Here is a 22,005-nt window from a genome sequence, read left to right as displayed (position 1 = left end):
TTTCTCTTCTAGCTGCAGTGTTTCTGAGCCACCCACAGACTTGTTTTGGCCAATGAAATATGGCCAAACTTCTATGAAATACGTAACTCACAGAGAAACATGGTTACCTATCTCACCATTCTGACACTGGATTACAGATACATTTCTCTATTTTCAGTATGAATACTGCCTTCAACATAGATTAGAATGTAGCTTGAAATCTTTGCTCTCATCAAAAAAATACAATGGCAAAAAGGTTTAGAAATAATCATATAAAGAATAAATACAAACAGCACAGGACTTCAACATTCTAGCCAGGACTACAGAGGGAGTAACAAAGTAAACAGCTGTGAGTAACGAGCTGTTTAGAAACAAATAGTTTAATATATTATTGCCCAGGCAGAATGTAACAGTACCTGGAGAAGGTATGAGCTGGTCTGACTGGTGCGTGATAGGACCCAGCCCAGCTTTGATGCTAAAAGACTGCAATTTAGAAAGAAGAAACTAAACCCCTTTGAATGTAAGAATAAGGCAGCTGTACACTATTTGACAAGGAATCTCAGAGCAACATTTCCCTGCTATTCTGTAGAGGGAGAAGTAATCACAGAATCACAGAATGGTTGAGGTTGGGAGTTACCTCCAGAGATCATCTAGCCCAAGCCCCCTGCTCACCTAAAGCACGTTACACAGGATCACATCCAGGTGGGTTTTGAATATCTCCAAAGAAGGAGACTCCACAACATCTCTGGGCAGCTTCTTCCAGCACTCTGTCACCTGAACCATAAAGTTCTTACATATACAGCAATGAAACTTCCTGTACTTCAATTTATACTCATTACCCCTTGTCCTGTCACTGGACACCACTGAGAAGAGTTTGGCCTCATCCTCTTTACGTTGTCCCCAAAGGTATTTATAAAGGTTGATAAGGTCCCCTCTCCATCTCTTCTTCTCTAGGCTAAACAGGCCCAGCTCACTTAGTCTTTCCTCATAAGTGGCCATAGAATTTATCAGGATCACCAAGCCTACACTGAGGGAAAGGATAGCATAACCAATCTGGGGCAGTGCTTTTCAATGGTCAATTAATCACAAGAATTGTGATCCGGGCACAGTGAACATGTGTTGTCAATTACTGTATGCCTGACCATAAAATTCTCGCTTCTTACTTCATACCAGATTCTTTGAAAATCAATCAAAAATGCTCGGAATAATAGAACTGAGACAAATGGGTAGCAACTGTTAACACCACAATTTAAGTTTAAATAAGAAAGTAATTGTGCTTTGGAATCTTCCCAAATGTTTGTTTGATGTGTTACCAGCCAAATACTTTCATTATGCCCTTCAGTTTATGATACTATTTTATGATACTATTTTCCCTCAGTATTTTCTCTTCTATAGGGCTATTATGCTCTTTTCACACTCACAGAAGGTTTCTGTTGTTCACAGTGGGTGCATGATGTGTTTTTGTTGGCACCCCATTTAGCTGAAGAATAAATGCCTGAATAAAATTTACTTAAAAAAAAAATGCAAAAAAGGTAAACCCACGAGTTTGTAGTTCTCAGCGGAAAATTATTTTGACTTCACCAAGTAAATTAAAGATGTGTATTAAATAAGTAACCCCTTAATAAATTTAAATACCCACCCTTGAAAATGGTTTCTTTTTATGTTCTTTATTCCACCAAAACTGCATTGCAGTTTTCCAGTCTTTATATTTACATTATTTGCAACTCTTTCCATAAGTGCCAGTACAAATGTAACTGATGATAATCCCAAATAGTCATACAAATGTTCCTGAAAGCAAGGTGCATTTCTGAGCATTTTTTTTTTCTGATGCGCAATAATATATATGTATATATTAACAAAGCTTCATAATATAAAATATCTTCCATGGCAAGTAAAACTTCCCCACAGCTTATTCAGATTTCAGTTACATAGACTTCAGCATTTCAAGTTAGTGCAAATAATGAAAGTAAGAGCCTGAGCAAAATGATGTAAATACAATGGAACAAGAGAAACACCATTTTTTTTACCAACTCCCTGCATGTGGTTATAACATTTAATCAGTATATTATTAGTATTCTTTATATACAATGTATTTAAATAATTGTCTTGTCTGAACTATAGGCAACAAATTTACAAATTAAAATAAAATGTTTCACACAAATATGGAATGTCCAACAAATATATGAAAATAAAATGCATCTAGTAACAAAATGTTGTAAATCAAAAAGGTAAAAGATGTCTTCTCTGTCTTGGAAGATTTCAAGGCACTTTCTTGGCAAATCAGAATTCTCTCCTTAGTAGAAAGTCTGCAAGAGAAAAGGACATGACATTTTATAACTAATTTCAAAACACAGAGGAAGGCTGCTTAATAATTCGGTATAATTCTGTTTGTAAATCATTTTCCTTTGGGTTGCACAAATCTTAACTCCAGAATGTCAGTGGGTCTTTCCCTCCTGTGAATACCAAGGAATTTTGCAGTGGCAAATCATCAGATCTGATGCTGAGATGTTTAACTCATAGCAGTCCACACTACACATCTCACCAGTTTCCCATACATGTAGTCATGTGCATTTCTAGATTTTGGATTCCATTAAATGTTTCACATCCATTTGAAATCATCTGAATGAAAAATAGTAGTAGTAATAATAATAATAATAATAGTAAAAAAAAAAAAAGCTGCAGCCCTTCTGTGGCCTTCTCCATGGTCCTGAAACGCAGCCTGCAGCAGCTCCCCTTCAGCTCCCACTGCCACGCACTACTCTATCTACCTGGTGGAAGAACAGAGCAAGGGAGCACAGGGGCAGCTGGGAAACACTCAGATCATAGCTCTAGTTTTTCTTATAATGTTCTCCCTATATTTAACATTGTAGGGAGTAAGTCAGCCTAGGAACAATTTTATGTGAACACAGTGCACATGGCTTATATTTCCTTCCTCACACATCACCTCTGAGTGTATTTTTGGCAGGCCACTTAGAACAGCTAGATTTGCAAATCAGGAGCAACTTCTGATCCTTTTATAAAGCTGGAAATAGGATATGATAGAGGCTTCTGTACTGAGGATATGGAAGTAGAAAAAAGAAAAAGAAAAAGAAAAAGAAAAAGAAAAAGAAAAAGAAAAAGAAAAAGAAAAAGAAAAAGAAAAAGAAAAAGAAAAAGAAAAAGAAAAAGAAAAAGAAAAAGAAAAAGAAAAAGAAAGAGAAAAAAAAGAAAAAGAAAAAAAAAAAGAAAAAAAAAGAAAAAGGAAAAAAAAAAAGAAAAAACAAAGGAAAAAAAAGAAAAGGCATTCAGGAAAGGATTCCTGCCTTCAGTTACAAAAAGAAGATCCTGGTAAAGTAACAACATCCCTTAGTCAGTCTCACGTTTAGTGTCCCTGATATATTCAAGACCATCTGCAAGACCCAGAAGGCAAGAGGCCAAACAGACTGAAAAGAAAAGAAATGAAGAGGCAAAAGGAATTATGTCATTTATTCTCAGCACTGAAATATTGCCATATTTTTCTAAGCATTTTCACACATCCACCAGAATGAAACCCACCTCCACTTGGGAATCAAATCAGCTAACACTGACTCATATCCTACTCTTCCTTTCTTATTCTTGATTAGTATGAATTGAAGTCTTGATGCAGGAAGAAGTGACATACACTACTCCCCCAAACTCCAGGCAGCACTTGTCAGAAGGAGGTGGCAAGAGGAAACCATCTTTGAAAAAATTTAAATAAATTATTTTTCACTGATTTTATATATTTTCTTGACCCATAATAACTAGTGTGTTTTTTCAAATTAGTGTGAGAACTGTAAACAATATTTGGTGATATTCAAGCTGCTAGGAAAAACAGCTCACTTGGAGATGTTCCTTTTGTCAGTGACACTGATGTTTAATTAGCATATTTAATATGCTAGTGAACTGGTACCTTCCACAGCTTGTTACTGAAAGACTTCAGCTTTGTCACATCTTTATATTCAGTTTACTCCTATTGCCATCTATGGTATTAACTTTAGGCAAATTTTCAGGAGACAATTTGGGAATGACAAGTGATCCTGAAGATGAATAAAGTGATAGCATGTCTGTTATGACTTCAGACCTGAGACCAAGGCTTTCTGTTTCTTCCATGCATTAACAGCAAAGCTCTCTCACTGAAAGCTTGTTACAAATGTAAGTCCTTACACACTTTTCATCTTCACCAGTTAGTCTTCTCAAAATTTTGGTAGCAAGATGTGATCCAGAGCACAATTTTGCTCTGTAGTGCCACCTATGACTGAGGCATGTATCAGAGACATCTGTGCTTCTGTGTATTACCATGAGGTAGTAGGCAGTTCTTAGAGCAATCCCAGAACTGCACGTTGATGCACTGTTAATACAACATTTCTATATACACACCTGATAACAAGGTACAAATGTGGAGTAAATCATTAGACCATTAAATAAATAAAAAACACAAGTGGGAAAAAAATGATACTTACATAACAAACATCCTAGGACTGTGTACACAAAGGGCTCATTGCTAATCTTGTTAGCAACCTTGCACACCTTTTATAATCTGTAAAACAAAATTACCAACAGCAATAATGAATCTCATCTGCCAGATACCCTCAAAAACTGTACCAAATTAAATGTAGAACTTGTACTAGAATTTCAGGCTGTCTACACAATGAAAACATTCCCTGATGGAAATTCATGAAATTATGAGCACAAAATGCAAAATTATACCTTATCCTAGCTGAGGCCCTAGAGGAAATGTGAGAGATGTAAGCAGTTCATTTTCTACTACATAATTCCCTCCTAAGAGGTAGAAGACCAAGTTCAATTCCCAACTTTACCTGAAGGAACTTAACTCATTACTTGGGATGTTACATGTATTCCTACACACAGACTATGAGGTACTGAGGTCAGGCCCTTTCAAACTTTTTTATTGTTCCACTTACTGTTAACATTAATAGGAATCCATATTTTCCATGTCTAAATAAATCTTAGCTATCAGATTACAGTTACTAGTGACCTACTTGCTCTTTCTCTAGTGTCCTCTGTTCAAATGGCTTTCTGATGGAAAGACCAAAGCATTTAGTAACAAGGAATACTAAGTACAATCTTCTTGTCTTGTTTGATAAGTTTCTTGGTGAAACTTAACAGAAATTGTGTCAAACAACAAGGGACTGAATGCTAACCTGGGATCAGTGCTTCAGGGAATGTTTATAAAGAACTTAACTGTGCCAGTAGGACAGGAAGTAACCCATCCTCAGAAGTCCTATGGTAGCTACGGTTTCCCTGAAACAAAACAGCAAACTCCTCTAAAGAGACTGGAAAAGATTCTGGCTGTGATCAGCCTTGATAACTATCTTGAATGCTGGATAAATTGCAGACAGGTGAGTGTTCAACTCTTTTAGATCTACAGAACGTTTAAGGTTGAATGAAAGTCATTGTCTGCTTTGGGTCTGATTGAAGAAAAGGATAAATAAAATCTGCTTTGTCTTTAATCACATTTTTAGTATCTATGCTGATAGTTAAACTTAAAAATTAGTTCCTCACAGTTCAAACTGCAATCTTGTTTAGAGAAAAGTTGTTTAATTAGAATAGAAATGTTATGACTGTGTCATTTTTTTATGTTAAGTCCTGAAAAATTTCCAAAGTGTGCCATTCCATAGTATGTGCTTACACATCACTGAGATCCACATTTGCTAATGAAATGACATAGTTTATTCTAGAATAGAGAATGTTAACTTAATTGTAATGGACTTTTTTGGTTTGTTTGTTTATTTGTTCAATTTTTCTTTGTTTTATTCATTTAATAACACAATAGAATAGTTTTCTTTTTCAGTAAATCTTTCTGACACATTTGCGTTTAGTCTGTGTTACAGCAAAACTTCTGTTGATCTCATAGTGGAATACTACTTGATAAGAAATTCATAGGTCAATAACAGAAATGATGAACAAATTGCTTTTTTGTTCTTTAACAGTGGGCATATTTGGATAATTGCCATCAGAAGCAGGTGTATAGTCAAAAACAACATATAAACATGCAATTGATGGTTAACAGAAGGTAGGGAGTTTTTCAGATTTCATCTTATTGCATGAGTAGAGCTAAGGAGAGTGGGAAAGAATGGCTTCATATCCCACGTCTGTATAGGCATACCTGTTTTTTTTTATTCTTTTATTTTTGTCCCAGAGTTTTCATTTCATTTATGTTAGTCTCACTTAGAAGGATCTCTGTTTTAAGCAGTTGACTGTAACTGCATTAATTAACAGAAATTAATGTGTGCATTAGAAGACCTTCAATGTATTCTGTAGAATATTGCTACAGTGAAGAGAAAACGATACAGAAGAATCAGCACACCAAACACTGAGCAGGAAAAGCAAGTTGCTTCTAAACAAGTATCACAGCTGGATTTTAACTGACTTTAGTTACAACTTACAAGCTGGCGTTGAGCAGTCCCTTGTGTTGTGATACAGCCGATGAAAGTGCTTGCTACACTCTGATGAAAATGTGACTGGCCCTGTTCGAGAGTAAGCAGGAGTTAACCACAACCTTTCAATGTCATGATTTCGCAGCTTCAATTAATCATGTCATCATATAGAATTAACATCAAGGTGTTTTGATAAAATTATGCTTAACTTTATGCTACACCTTAAACAACTATGATGCAACACAACTATAACAATACTACTAAAATAACAGAAAACAATCTTATTACTACACTATAATGCTTATGATCCAAGTAACAGAAAAATTGAAGTGATAGACTGCCTTACCCTTGAAATTCTATTAATTCCAAGTTAATGGTACAGTTTGTGGTGAAAAATAGAATGTTGCAACTACAACGTTAGTTCAGTAGTCAGTATTATAATGTAGGAATAATGTAGAAGGAATGCAGATATTATTTCTGAAGACAGATAAAAGCAATATTTTAAGGAAATATGAGTTTCTAAGCCCTGCAAAGATGAAGTAGTTTGATCTACTAATGCTTCTAATTTGCACATCATTTAGAAGCTCTGTATGAATATGATGTGGGAGTTGAGGAGAAAAATAGAGCCAAAAAGTATCTAACAACCTTATCTCTCGTTGAAGCAGTCCTAGCAAGAAAGGGTGCACACCTGCAGAGGGCAGCATGTGTTTTAAACGTTTGGATGAGGCAAATCCCTGTGTGCCCAAGGTGTTGTATGCTATGTGTCTGCTCTTCCAGTCTCCCTTTTTTCTGGAAATTCAGTGTCATCGACCCATAACAGTATTTCGTAAGAATATACAGCTACTGGTCCCCAAACCATGGCTGACATGCAACACTGCTTTGACTAACTTTCTAGTCAAAGAAAAATACTATATATTTCTGGGCAACAGTTATTTATCTCACCACTTGAAAGGTGGTTTAGCAGCCTCAAAAAATACAGGGAGACAATACTCCCTGGCTCCCTGATAGTGGAGGTCAACTACCACAGGCTTGCAAGAAGATTTCTCCCTATGACAGTGAACTGACTTGAACATTGGGTATATTTTACAGTAATACGTAGATTTCATGAGATTTTTCAGCCACAAGTAAGCTTTTGAATAAACTGACAAAGCAGCCTTTGCAACTTTGAACTGGAAGATTGCTGCTATTTTTTATCTGAGTATGTAATTAGGCTCTCAAGAAAGTATGCAATTTAAAATTATCCAAGATATATGGAGATAACATCAGCTTTGTCACTAAATAAATTTTATGTCCTTTCAGATAATATATGATTTTCGAACTTTCCTTCTTGCCATCAAAAATAGGCTGTTAATTTTATTTGTGCCTTATAAAGCAATCTGTGTCAGCTGGTTTTTCAAGCTGAATTGATAGACAGCTTTATGACTCAAGATATTATTTATGATTGTTTCTACAGTCAAGAATTGTTACATACAGATCTTATTTGGTTTTAAAAAGTCTACTAATCTTGGCAAAGTACAAGCGTAGAAAAAATCTCTTAATCCTGAAACTCTACAGATAATGGACTGTGAAGGTAGTGTTGATTTCCCTTCCCTCTCCTCTTTTCCTCAACTCCATTAACTCAGGATGTCCAAATTCTTGCACTAGCAAGGACTATATTGGAATAGTTTACTTAAATAAGGTTCATAGAAAAAGGATTATGATTTGAACAGAATCAAGAAAAATACATTTAGGTTGTATTTTAGGAAAAAGACTGTGTATTACAGGATCTAATAAAGCTCTGGAAAAGAAAAATCAGGCAGAAAACCCCATCACTGAAGATCTTAAGAGCATAATTAAAAAGGAAAAAAAAATGTAGGAAGTAATTCTGAGCCAATAAAGAAATAAACTTCCAAGAATTTTGGAATGAACCTGCTTTCCTTATTCATTCCAGCTATTCTTAAACAAGTAATTTCAGCAATTTTGATAGCAACTACCCATGCAGGAAAAAACTATTAATTTAATAAATGTCTCCAGAAACAAGTTTTTAAATACTTTTTGATCTTTTTCCTTTCTGTGATTTAGTATTCTCAAAATAACTTATGTAAAACTCATGGCTGTTTTTCACTACTGTTTCTGAGTAATGAAACTTGCTATGTATTCATCATCTATCCTACTCAGATTCTTATGTTGATCTTGTTATGATGGCTGAGAAGTTTCCAGATTTAAATATGAAAAGGAAACGGTTAAATTATTAATATAAGCAACTCTTTCTTGTCTGTCCTCCCCAGAAAGTTAATTTCTAGTATTCCTGTGGTACATGGAATAACACAGTTGTACCTTGCATTACTTTTTCACATGAATTGACATTAATAAGGTTCATAATTATTCTTGTTTACTGTGGGAGTGAAGAGGCAGCTGGGTGTAGCATTTCTCCTGTAGGTGTTGTTAGACTGGAGTTAGCTGTTGGCAGAAAGACCCTTACTGTCGTGCTTATTCTAAAGGTTTGAGGACTCCCCTGACATACAAAGGACACAACAAATCCTTTCCTTTCTTGCCAATGACTGTACAAAATTTCCAAAGAGGTAAGACATAATTATCTCAAATTCTATTTTGCTGCTATGTATTTCTCTAGGTTTTAGTTTCACTAATCCCAATAATACTTAAAATCACCAAGACATTTGCAGTGTCGTACTTTCAGACCTTAATTTTTCTGAATTTCAGAACATTTGGAATAAAAAAGTAAAGAATCAGCACAAGCACGTTGATATTTTTGCTGACAGCTCATTTTGCTTACAGTCAGTACAATAATTTTCCCAGTAGTTACAAAACAAAATGCAATAAACAAGTGTATGATATAACTACATCTGTTTTCAAGTACAAGTATTTGACTGCAATCATATTAAGTTTCCATATCTAAAATATCAAATGATTTTTCTGATTCATTTACACTGATTTAACACCCTTTCTTGGTTTAAATCCTTTCTTGCTTTGTTTGCTGTGTTAAAAAAAGCAAGCCCACATATATATCATGAGATAGAACAAAGTGTTTTGCTGATAGAGTGAAAATTTACAGTCACATGTATCTGATTCTGAAAGATATATGTAGTCTAATGAGTAGTTAAAATTGGCAGATTTAAAAATTGATATGAAAGGACTGACAAAGTTTATGGAGAAATACATATACATTTAAGATTAAAAATGTGATTAGAGTTCTTTAAAACATTCTAGCCCTAAATGATGGAAATATAACTTCAAAAATGTTAAACTTAGTGCATAACCTCAAAAAAGTTAACAGCATGACTTTTTTTTTTTTTTTTTTTTTTTTTTTTTTGGTGGCATCTTAGAATATACATCTGTGGGTAAAATAAAGTGCAAACAACTTGCCTTACCTGTAAAATGTTTTATGAACTTGTCTTTTAGACTGGAATCTCTTGGGAAAATTTCTAAAGAGAAAAAGAAAAAAAAAATGTATCTATGTAGTATAGGAATTACAAAAAAAAAATAAAAAATTAAAGCAAAATATGAGAAGTCTACTGTAATAACACAATAACTATTCAAATTATTCCAGGTATATTCACATACCTTTTCTTTTAGTCCAAGAAGAAATTGCCAAATTTCTTCTTGAAGAAATGTCAAATGGTCCTCATAAAAGCATATGCTATCATATTTTCTGTCGTTTGCACATCTTATAAGTTAATTGAGCTGTACTTTAAGAAAGACCGTAAATATTATAAATATGTTTTCATGTAATGACAACTGTTTGAGTACCTGAACAAATTATGTAAAATACTGAACCAAATACAGTATGTTGGGTATTGAAATTATGGGTACATGAAGAGAGAAGTAGATAGACCAAGAGTATTTCTATAGTCATTATTAGTCAAAAAATAGTATTCCTCTCCTGGGAAAATAGTTGTGAATTTTAAAACACACCATTTTCAAATATGGTGTTTTTTCCAAAAAGTACAAGAGAAAGTACCTGTCTCAGAACAGCCACAAGAAATAGGCAGAAGAGAAATCTGAGCTAACACAAAAACTCTACTCACTAGGATTTATTTATTTATTTATTTGCAATAGGATGTTGCCTCTGGCTTACAGCAAAAGCTTTTGATACAAGTAAAAATTCTTAAAACTAGTGCATCTCCCTCAAGACTTATTTTTTCCACTGAAACTGTACATAACAGCTATATGCTACGTTAAATTTAAAAGAAATGCCTTTCTTAGCAGTAATTCTTTGAGCATTGCAATGTCTCAGCATTAGGACCTGCAGCTAAACATATTTATTCACTAAAAATATCTCCTGACCACTTATGCCATTTTAAATATCTGTATTCTCCTACTTTTTTTTTTTTTTTTCCTAATTCACAGTCTGAATTAACATTTAGCTTAGAAGAGAGCAAGCTCCCTTACATACTATAGAAAGATGTTGTTCTTCTGCCAAAATAAATTCTTATCACTGGCCTTAAGCAGTTTCTCAGAGGTCACATGAGTGTATTTTTAGTCTGGGATTTTAAACTAAAACGTCCAAGTTTTTAGATTTTAAACTAAAATGCCACACTAAAACGCAACTTAGCAAGATCAGGGGACCTAATTTACTTGAAAATCTCAGTTTTAACTCACGTCTATTTCATTTGTTTCCTAATTTCAAATGAAATATCACCCCTTAAACTTAGAATTTTACTGAAGTACTGTATGCCAAGTACTGATTTACTGATACCAAATACTTTAAAATTATTCAGAATGAAGCATAAGAAAAGATAAAATAGTGAAACAATCTGGATGAGTTTTGAATGAGATGCCTCAAGTGGACCAGTAAAGAGAAATAACCGAAGCCTGGTGAAGGCTGGTCAAGGATGACAGAAAGCCAAAACCCCACCCTTAAATACACAGATGGCAAAACAGGATAAAAGATTTGATACTCAGGAAAGGAGCTCAGGATTTCAGGCATAAACTGCAGCTGTAGCTGAGAATGAATGCTGCAGGGTCTGCTTCCCACAAGCAACCTCCATTGGGCTCAGGGTTCACCCCAGCCTGTCTACGCCTGTCCCTACAGGAGTGGGTCAGCCCTGTGCAGGGCAGCAGCTGAATGACACCGACTGCATGCCCACTCCTCTTCTGACACAGCTGCCAGCCCTCCAGGCAGCAGTCTTCTTTTCAACACGTGCCTATGTTTCAGCTTTCTTGAAACATTCTTTTTCTTCCAGTACAGTACATTTTGTAATGCAGTCAGTGAGCCCCTAGCTCTCCACAAAGACAATGTCAGTTCATTTGTATAAATGGCACGGGGAGCACAGGTTACTGGAACACTTCTGTCCACTTGCTATAATGGCACAAGGAGCTCTATTAGCTCTATGAACTATTAATTGCCTGACACAAGCACAGTAATTTTTTTCTGCCTTTCAGCAGTGTAGCTGGATGCTGGCACTGCTAATGAGACCAGGCAAACTATATCTGCTATAGGTATTTTCTATTAATTTCCTCAACAACAGGTTTCCAGAACTGTCCATGTTGAATGTAGTGAAGCCCTCCTATCTGTGCACAACTATGAGGCTGAGGTCTCAAAGGATTTAGGATTTAAATCAAACTAAAGAACATCCTTTTAGAATGGAATGGTTATCACTGACTCCTGACCAGATCACACTGCAACCAGAATCAGGATCTCAAGTCCATACAGGATGCTTTTATATGGTGATGAAAGATCAAGACAGAACCACTATGCTAGGTTATTTTGGCTTCTAACCTGCTCTTAGTTGCTCAGATCATGCTGCATGTGGTACCCGACACCTATTAAGACAGATATCTTAATATCCATTCTTGCAGTGTATGCTCATATCTTCACAGAGCACGTTAAATTATTTTGATATATAAGTTTCATAAAGGAAAAGCAGAAACATGTAATAGCATACAATAACAAGATAGATTGGCAAAGTATTGCTAAAATCAAAACACTGTGAAGTAACACTGGGCAAAAATACAAAAGAAACAGGAAAATGAAAGAATGAAATGTAAGTATGAAACACACATGAACAGGAAGCATTGACTGGAGATGATTTATTCAATCCATTCTTGCCTCAAGACCATGCTACACAAACTAGTAAAGTACAGCCAGTATATATCCTATGGAAGAGAGTAACAGATTTTTTTATCAGCTGGGAGAACATTCAGACTGTGCCATTCTTGTGCACAATCTTACAAACCCTGCACAGCTCTCCAGAGATAATATATCTGAGTTAAAATGCGCTTGTGCTATTGACCCTGAGTTCATCTTTATAATCTCAGATTATAATCATAAATAAACTGAATTCAAGGTTTTCTTTTTTACCGACATGAGGACCTCTGTATGTGTTTGTAGCTTATTTCTAACCTGGTCCAAAATACTGCCCATCCTACACTGCTTCCACAGACAGCAGTGAATATGGACAGCTATTAATGGTGCTAATACAGATCTGCTACTAGATCTGCTGCTTAAAATACTCAGAATATAAAACTCTAAGGTGAAAATAGAGGGATGTGACAAATGTAGAGTGTTTTCCAGCTCCACAGACAGAATGGCTAAGTTTGTACTGCAGTTTCAATCATAAATGATCCTTACTGTTAATTTTCTTAATCTGAGTTGTGATGCCTTGTAGAAGGACTTGGGACTTCAGGTAAAATGCAAAAAGGATGTGACAGTTTTATACCATGATTAAATGATTGGAATGGTGGTTAGTTATTCACAAAGCCTGCATGAGAGTAAGCAAGCTCTGAGTTAAGAGGCAGTGAGCAACAGCTGCTCCGGATCTCTGCTGTAACCATGATTTTGTTGTAAACTTTCCAAAGTTGATTTAAACCACTGTTGTAAAGCTAATGATGTAGAAAATTATTCTGCACACTTTTCAGTTTCTATTCAGTGTTTGGTAGCTGAGATGAATGCTTAATTTTTCACAAATTTGGACTTGCTCATCGAGAGGTAGAAAAACAAATAAGCCACAGCCATTGGCTAGGGCGTGAGCTCAACCTGCAATAGAGACATAGCTGCATCACCTTGGATGTGGATTTCCACTTCTGTGTCTCTCAGTGTTTGTGAGTTCAAATTGCAAAGCTGTGACAGCAGGTGCTGATTTTTTACCCTGTGTTTCTACTGTCTCCAGCACTATGATGGTACCTGATGAATTCATGTCCTCCTGTAATATATATATAAAAAAAAAAAAAAAAGAGAGATGTGCTTGCAGCACTGAAATAGGCCAAATCCCCACAAGACAGCTTGTCAGCTTGGGGCATCAAAGCTCCACGTCTTGAGGTGATATCACCTTAGCAGAAAAAATCAAGATCTCAACTTGTTTGTGTCCCCAACAGGCAGCCTTTGCCTATGTTAGCTTACTCAGGGAAGCTCAGGCTCTGCTTCATTTTCCAAGTCCCTTAACCCTTCTACGTAAGAAAAAGAAATCTTCATCAAGAATCATCATCTTCACTTTTTGTAAGAATACCCATGCATCTAAAAATAATAAACAATAAAAGAATAAATGATAAAAGGCACATTTTTTTCAATTTCTTAAAAAAAGAAACGGGGGGTGGGAGGGGGGATAAACACTAAAGCATTCTTAAAAAATTTTGTGGCAGGTAAATTCTTCAGGAAAACATAAGTGTATCTAACAGAACACAAAAATAGAAATTACATTATTTGTTAGATTTAAAAACAGGTGCTAAAGTGCTCTTCAAATCATTCTTCAATTAAAGTATTCAAAGCCTGGCATTTTTAGCCAGCTTCAATAATTTTCCATTTTTCAGAATAACTATTGTTAACTCAGAATAGCCACTTTTATTTTCTACAGCATTCCTCAAAATTACATGTCAAATGATGGAACAACAGGCTTTTCTGGTTCTTATGTTCTGCACTTCAACGAGTTACCTAAGACAGTTAGCTAGACAGTTAAAAGACTATAAATGCACAAAAAACTTGGCAAATACACATAGTCCAACGTAAGGTCAATAGGAACAATAATGTATCTTAATATATCTTACAATGATTTATATTATTTATATTTTGTTTAAAGCAATTTTATAACCATAGAATTTATAATTAAAAAATGTTTTATTGTGTATATTCTTTTTTGTCTATAAAACAGCAGGAAAAAATATCAAAACAAACAAAAAAATAACTGCCAGCAGTGAGATGCATCTGACTTTTGTTATAAACTCAAGCTTCTGAAAATGTTGTTTTGACATGAAAATAGCATATAATTCTTTTTGTTCTTCATAATATAATTTCAGATCAATAAAATGGTTACAAAACAATATGTTTTAGCAAACCTTTAATTAAAAGTGACATTTTGAAGGACAAGACTCTCCAAAGCTTCAGCTTAACACAGGCTGTATTTGTTCACAGGAAATGTGCAGTGGCTGAAATATTATTGTCAGCAAAACTGTCTTTAGTTAAAATAGACAAGTCCCATTTAATTCAATGGAGCTTTTCTTCACTAGAGACTTCTGTTAGTGCCTAAAGATGGCAGGTCTTGTGTACTGTGACAGTACTACAAGGTGTAACAGTTTGCATACTTGCAGCAATGCCAATATGGATTTAATTCATGTTAAAAAAAAAAAAAAAAAAAAAAAAAAAAGAGAGAGAGAGAGAAGAAAGTGATAAAAAGTCTTAGTAAAATCTTTCAGATGTAAATTCATAAAATAACTAGTAAGGTGTCAGAAGAACTTAAATAATAGAGATGAAAATAGAAAAAAATAAGAAAATACCCAAGTAAAGAGATATACCTAAAAGATGAATGAATGGAAAAACATTGCAATGACAGGATGAACGTATCCTCGGCATGGTAGCATTTTCTCTTAAAAATAAATTAAATCTTTACAAAAAATCATTAAAAAAAAAGAAAAAAAACACATAAGATATTCAAAAACCTCAATGATCCAAATAATCTCTCCTCTGTATGCCTTAACTATGCAATGATTTCTACAAATGGTAAGAAGCAATGCACATCATCAGTGTAAAGTTAAAAAAAAAAAAAAAAAAAAAAAGTTTACATTCATTTTAATAAGATTATGTTGTGTTGTTGAGTAAACTATAGACATTTGACTACAGTCAGTGTCACACGTGGGAATCACATGGCAAAATGTCCTGTGAATAAATAGAGTGTGAAGCATGCACCTAGAGATCTGATCCAGGTACTTCTCCTAGATGAAGACAGTGATCCACGACAGTGGGCTGCTGTCACAGGTTGTCAGTCCCATTCCCTGGCTAAGGCATTTGCCACATGACAGCTTCATGGTGCTTGAAAGAATGGCTCCTAACTGCAGCAAATGTTAAGGAGAATTGAATTAATTAACATATACTGCTTTCTTCAGCTCCCTGACCAATTAAAAAGCATCAGTTTCCTACTTTCATTCTTACACTTTGGCAGTGAACTCACTGCTTAAATCTCTTACCCCAGGTTTCATGGCTGGACAAAGTTCAATCTGCAAAACTGAGATATTCAGTAGCTTTGGCTATGTTGTAAATGCTGGTTTTATATGCTGCTATTCCAATGCAAGCAGAATGGTATTACTTTTTGTTCTGCAAACAATAGCCATATTAATACAGATTTAAAAGTTTCTGTGGATATTCATGGTGTCTGACACATTAGAGGAACACAGCTCTTCATTGAAAATGGGTGACATTTGTAGTCCCTGCTCAGGGACTACTAATTGATTCTGGGGTCTCTCCAGGAGTGCTCCATATCCTTAGGACAAATTTGTGGTTACGTTACATCTCACTTCACAGACTGATATTTCTAATGCATTTTCTACTGCTCTTTCCCATTGGGAGGCAAGAAAAATATTGCTTTGTTCAACAGAGAGCAAATCTTTCCATCTTTTTTTTTTTTTTTTTTGTATTTGAAATAGCTGCTTTATGAGAAAATATCTACTTAAACAAAGCAATTTAATTCTTCTCAGTCTCCTCATTCACGGTTTCTATCAATCACATAAGCTCTATTTCTGCTTTTGTTTTGCTTTTTCCCCCCAATTTTTTCATAAATAAATCTTCGTAATAATTTCTAATTGTCTTAGTAATTTGTTTGTTTACACACACACATACACACACAGACTGCTTTCCCCCAACAGATTTGCAATTCATTCCTGTAGACAAGGGAAAATATCTATTTCTGTGTGCAGTTCCAAGACGTCACTGTGTTACTACTTCTGTTAAGTAACACACACAGTTCCCACTTACTGAATACTTTTATTTTGAGACTTTGATGTGTACACACTAAGTTCCACAGGGCATAGATGGAAAATGAGTCAATGCTCCAGACAGATGCATTCCTTTCCCTATGTAATACCATTGTTTGAAATTCAAAACTTACCAGATGCCTTACCAAGCGTTGTGTAATGAAGATTACAATAAATTAGAAAAGATTTTTAACATTTTCTATCCCTGTTTGCTCCACCAGGTAAAAAAAAAAAAAAAAAAAAAAAAAAAAAAAAAACTGGTATCTTAGTATTTTCTGAAAGAAAAAAAAAAAAAAAAAAAAAAAAAGGCCTCAAATAAACCCCCAAACAACGTTACTTGGTTTCGCAGAGATGACAGCATCTGTTCAAGAGAAAATCCTGAGTTAATCTACAACTGCATACCACTGCCATCTACTGAATGTAGAATATGCTGAATGTACTCATACATACCTTTCTGCTCTGAGTTTACTAGGCTTCCCACTTACTCTATGTAAAGGGAGCTCTTTCCGTTCTTGCAATACAAAGTTTACTCTAGAGCTTAAGGGTTGCAAATAGAGCACAATTAACAATTCATAATGAATGACTTGGTCAATTTATCTTTTACTTCTCCAAGGGTAGACATAAACAGCATTGTAATCTCTCTGGATTTATTTGCCGTCCACAAAACCTTTGTTCAGTACATTGACTTTATTTATAGCAAATATTTGGAATGCACACTGTGATATTTGACTGTACCTCATTAGTCAAGTCCTAAAATGCTAGTTCTGCTCCCATGTCAAATAAATGCTTCCACACTTACTTATTTTTCCAGGTTTGAACCTGTGCTTCTAAGGATACTTAAACCAGTGACTGGAGGTTCACTTTCCCTGATATTCATTCCAGTAATATTTTTCTGATGTGAGGATGGCAAAAACTACTCCATTTACATGCTGAGTAACTGGAGTATTGAAGTATATTTTCAAATTCTCCCCACTCTAGTTATGAATAAAATATCTGGTGGTACATATACTAAATAAAGTTTTTATTCTGTGACACTCATTGCACTTGAGTGATGAAGTGGGTTGAGGCATCAGTCAGTTTAGATGTACAATGGCATGACTGTAAAGTGAAAACTGAACAGGGCTTGCATTCACTGTGATTGATCCAGCTGCCATGTCAGTAGCCAGTGGCAAGAGCACTAGATTTAAAACAAAACAAAACAAAACAAAACAAAACAAAATAAGTGCAATTCTTAAATGTGCTAAAGGTAAAAAGAAGCACCAGCTTCTGAAGTCTCAGCCTGTCATTTAGTCATGATTTCTATATGTTTTTTTTTTTTTCCTTTCTTCCCTTTTTCAACCCACCAAATGCAGTGCCAGTCACCTGTTCTTATCCCAGAGAATCTACTTGTCTACATTATCTATTTCTTGCTCACACAGGTAAGTCTTGGTATAGCAGTCATTCCCTTAAATCCAGGGTGATTAATATTCATAGAGAATTTGCAAGGGTATATTGCAAATACTGAACATTTTCAAAAATACACAGAGTTACTGTACAAAGGGATTCCTAAAAACAGATGATAAAAACAGACAACAATTTCTACAAAGCACAGTAATGTGAGAAAAGGAAAACATATAAAGAGCAAATAAATAAATCTCTCCTAATTCAGCATGCATCTTTTTTGTTTGTTTCTGTAAAACTATATGTTTATATGTCCTCAGAACATTTGTTCGAGAGATTGACATCCATGCACAGTTTGGAATACCATTATAGTTTGGGTACTTCAGATTTGAAATAACCAATTTCTAGTTCATCTTTTCTTTGGAATGGAATAATTTATTTATTTTTTCTATTTTTTTTTCCCTAAAAGTAGTCTTGAAATAGTTTGAAGTACTGGCTTTTTATGTTGGCCAGGGTCAAATTCCACTCTAACTCACAGCTGCACAGTCCCCCTCATGCATCAATGCCCCATTAGTGTAATTGCAAGGGAACTATAGAAGAGGTTTTAGACTCAAATATTCTTAATATGTGTTATTATTGAGACATACAGGTGGATACCAAGAAAACAGATGACGAACTTTAGGCACTTGATTTCATAAAGTTGGATGTATACACTTTATTTGAATGATGGGGTAGTAAGCTCTGTTTTAAAGAGCATGGAAGATTCTTTACATTTTAAAAATATAAACAGTAGCACACACACACAAAACCAAAACAACAGTAACAACAAAACAACAGCAGCAACAAAACACAAGGCAAATGCAATTTGGAATTTTCTTCAGGAAGCAAAAGGATATTTATGTCTGCTAACTGATAAAACAGGCAAGAGAAGTCTTACATTAGCTAGGACATGTCCAGTTCTTTTAAAAGTTTATGAACAAAATTCTAGAACGTGTTGCCTGAAATAACAGAAGGCTGAATTTAATAAATCCAGTAGGTTCCAGCAATGATTCTAAGTGTGCAACACTATCTTGAAGTCAACAGGTAACTACCTCACATATGTTCTGTGTGCTATTATCCCCATTAGGTCACAGCCCACAGTGTCTAAGAGGAATTTCTCTTACCTCCCCTCTAGAATTCCATTTACGAAATGCTAAGTATTACATAGAAACTATGCAAGCTTGTAAATATATGATGATTAGCCACACAAACATGTCTTTTTTTACCTTGAAAATAATAATAAAAAAATGTTTCCTATTGTGTTTTATTGCTAACTCCCTCATTATTTGTTTATTTCCAAATCAGTAAACAGGGTTAATTTCTGAATTAATTCAGAATGTGGCTCTTTACCACACTTCTAGGACAGGGTAAATCTACAAAGAATGTCTGTTTTCCAGCTTCTTTTTCAATGTTTCAGATTGTAAAAAACTAACGGCTTCATGAAAAAAAAATAATAATAATAATTTTGGTGCACATAATTAAATAGATGGCTTTAAAAAAGTGTGTATTTTCAGGTTGCTCTTTCCAAAATACAAAAAGCATAATTCTACTGTATTCTGCAGTCTTAGAAGGCATGTGTGCTTATTTGTATGAGAAACCAAAACTCATTCTCCCTTCTACAAAGGAAAATCAAAATTTTATATTTTCTACACTGCTGCAGATTCTTCTCCATTCATCTGAGATAGAAAGAAAATGAAAGTAAAGATTGTCTCCTTTTTGAAGTGAGGCCTTTAGTCCCATAATCATTGTATACTCCTGCTGGATCTTAGAGGCCATAATGAAAGCAGTGTCCTGTCCACACTCCTGTGTTATTATAGCTATCATTATGGTCCTCTTGCCAATGTAGACCCTCCCAAACACAATTTGTGTGAGAGCTGCCTTCATTCATAAAGGTGAAAGGAGATGAAGGTGATACAAAGTCCTCAGAGACAAATGTGTGTGTCTTTTTTTTTTTTTATGCTTCAAGGGAAATCAGTCTTTCAACAGAAACTTTCACAAAATCAAAAGAGGAACAAACAAAGTAAATACACATAAATTTTACCCGAGTTTGCTCTTTTTATGGTAACATTACTTGGGAAAGATACAAATGTACTTTCTTTTATAATTCAATTTCCCGACTTAAATCTACAGGACAATCTTTCAGACACCACAACTGCTCTTGTTTTATCAGTTTCTCACTCCCTGTGACCAGCATTATCATAGCATATAAAAATGAAAGCACCTGTGACAGTAGAAGACAGCAGCAAGAACACGCATCCAAAAATAAGAGAACAAAAGTAGGAGAAATAGGAATAGAAATATTTGGTGTTCATCTTCTGTCACTATAGCACCTACACAGTATACAAGTCACAGGAGATGATCATCTGCTTAGGATTCCTGTCCTCACTCATATCTAAGTTACTTCTTCAGAAGTTGCAGTGGAAAACTATTTTTCAGTAAGTTCCTCCAGCAGTCTGAACATTGGAAAAACTTGCAGTCATGGGAAGATGATAAAGACCAGCTCACATTCACAGGAGAGATCCAACCAGCTGCTGTCTCCAGTCTTCTGTGTCCATGCCCTACTCTTGCCCAACTGTTGCACTTTGTCTTCTTCCCTCTCCACTCTCCCTTTGGCCTCCTTGCCTTGGCTGGTCTCCGCCAAGCTGTGAGTGGGAGCAGGGAGTGACAGGAATAGTTAGCAGCAATCGTTGCTATGAAGACAACTATCGGCACGAACAGTAATTCCGGCGAGGCCTTCCTATCTCAGCAGAGCGACTACTATTTACAGCCTAAAAGAGGTTGCCAGCCTCCAGTTCAACACCCTCTTAAGGGCAATGGATTATCCCTAGAGTTGGCTCCTGCAAGCCTGGGCACTGAGCTGTGGGAAGGACATAACCTGAGACTGGAGGAAGCTAACTCACTTGAGCTGCAGAAGCAGCATTTAATCACATCTGAAGGGCTAGGATAGGCAAACAGGGGATGGGCAGGATAGTTTTGCCTGTTGTGAACTGGGTTTTCAACGCTGGTAATACTATGTTCTTCCTCTCCCCCAACCCCCACTTTGATTTTTCTTTGCTTAACTCATTAGTGAAAGGAAAGTAGTTGCTAATTATGTGCTCAGAAAAAAATTCAGAAAAAGAAATCACACCCTGATGCTGGTTAAAAGACTGCTCTTTTATTGGTATTATCATCATGAACTTGTACATGCTTAATTGTGGCTGGCCAGGGGACAGAAGTTCTTGTCAGCCCCTCCCAACCACCACCCTCTGATGCCCTCTGTGGTGTGAATGCAGAAATCAGCACCTACAAAATGTTCTAAATCAGAATATTTCTGCCAGTATCTTATATGTATGTCCAAAAATATGATACTAAGTAATTTCTTTATACTTAATTTATAATGTCATCAGTTACATGCTGTAACAACACACTTTCATCATCCACATGGAATTTACAGAAATACATGTCAGTCTGCAAATTGCAGATCTTTTCAGACACTTTTCAGTCACCTGTCTACCAATATTTCCTTCTTTTGGTAGAACTACATGAAGGCTCTTAGCCAGGTAATCACTGCACACGTTGCCTTCTCCCAAAATCAGTTGCATGTGTGAAGCCTTCTCATAAAATATTTCAGTTCTTTCTGAATGATCTTTTCAAGTTTTCAGCTTCTACCATTTTTCTTCTGATCCTGCGAAGCCTTCATGATCAAACAAGGGTGGGTATTTTTGTTTGTTTAGTTTTATTTAATAGAAAATTTAAAAATGTCAAAGAAAGCATAAAAATACCGTAACTATGGAAGAAAAAAAGTCTTATTTCCTGTTATTCATAAAATGTAACAAACACATATGTTCATTAAGGAAGAAGAAAAATCCAAATTTTCACTATAAAGTTGTTGAGCTTTCAGATCAGTAGAGTTTCTCAATGGGACAACTGAAGATAGTATCTCTGAATTGGTACATAGGTCTAGTTTTGATATTGTCAGAGCTTTAATCTGAGAATGTATTAAAACGAGGAAAATACATATATGTCTCAATGTTTTTCTTTGAAACTGGCTACT

The 22,005-nt window shown here is 35.2% G+C and overlaps 1 protein-coding gene across 1 annotated transcript in view; it reads right to left on the bottom strand.

Annotated features, from left to right (window-relative positions):
- Positions 1 to 4,451: 4,451 nt before the first annotated feature.
- Positions 4,452 to 22,005, bottom strand: part of ALKAL1 (ALK and LTK ligand 1) — a gene marked incomplete at both ends in the record, with an annotated part of 32,387 nt that continues 14,833 nt past the window's right edge. The window contains 3 exons of the mRNA XM_084282994.1: positions 4,452 to 4,516; positions 6,387 to 6,467; positions 9,746 to 9,799. Coding sequence (XP_084139120.1) covers positions 4,452 to 4,516; positions 6,387 to 6,467; positions 9,746 to 9,799 — 200 coding nt within the window. The remainder of the gene's footprint in view (positions 4,517 to 6,386; positions 6,468 to 9,745; positions 9,800 to 22,005) is intronic.

This window comes from Netta rufina, assembly GCF_964035555.1.
Source record: "Netta rufina genome assembly, chromosome: 2".
NCBI classification, from domain to species: domain Eukaryota; kingdom Metazoa; phylum Chordata; class Aves; order Anseriformes; family Anatidae; genus Netta; species Netta rufina.
The sequence above is the reverse complement of the archived record's forward strand: the minus strand, read 5'-3'. Positions and strand labels throughout refer to the sequence as shown.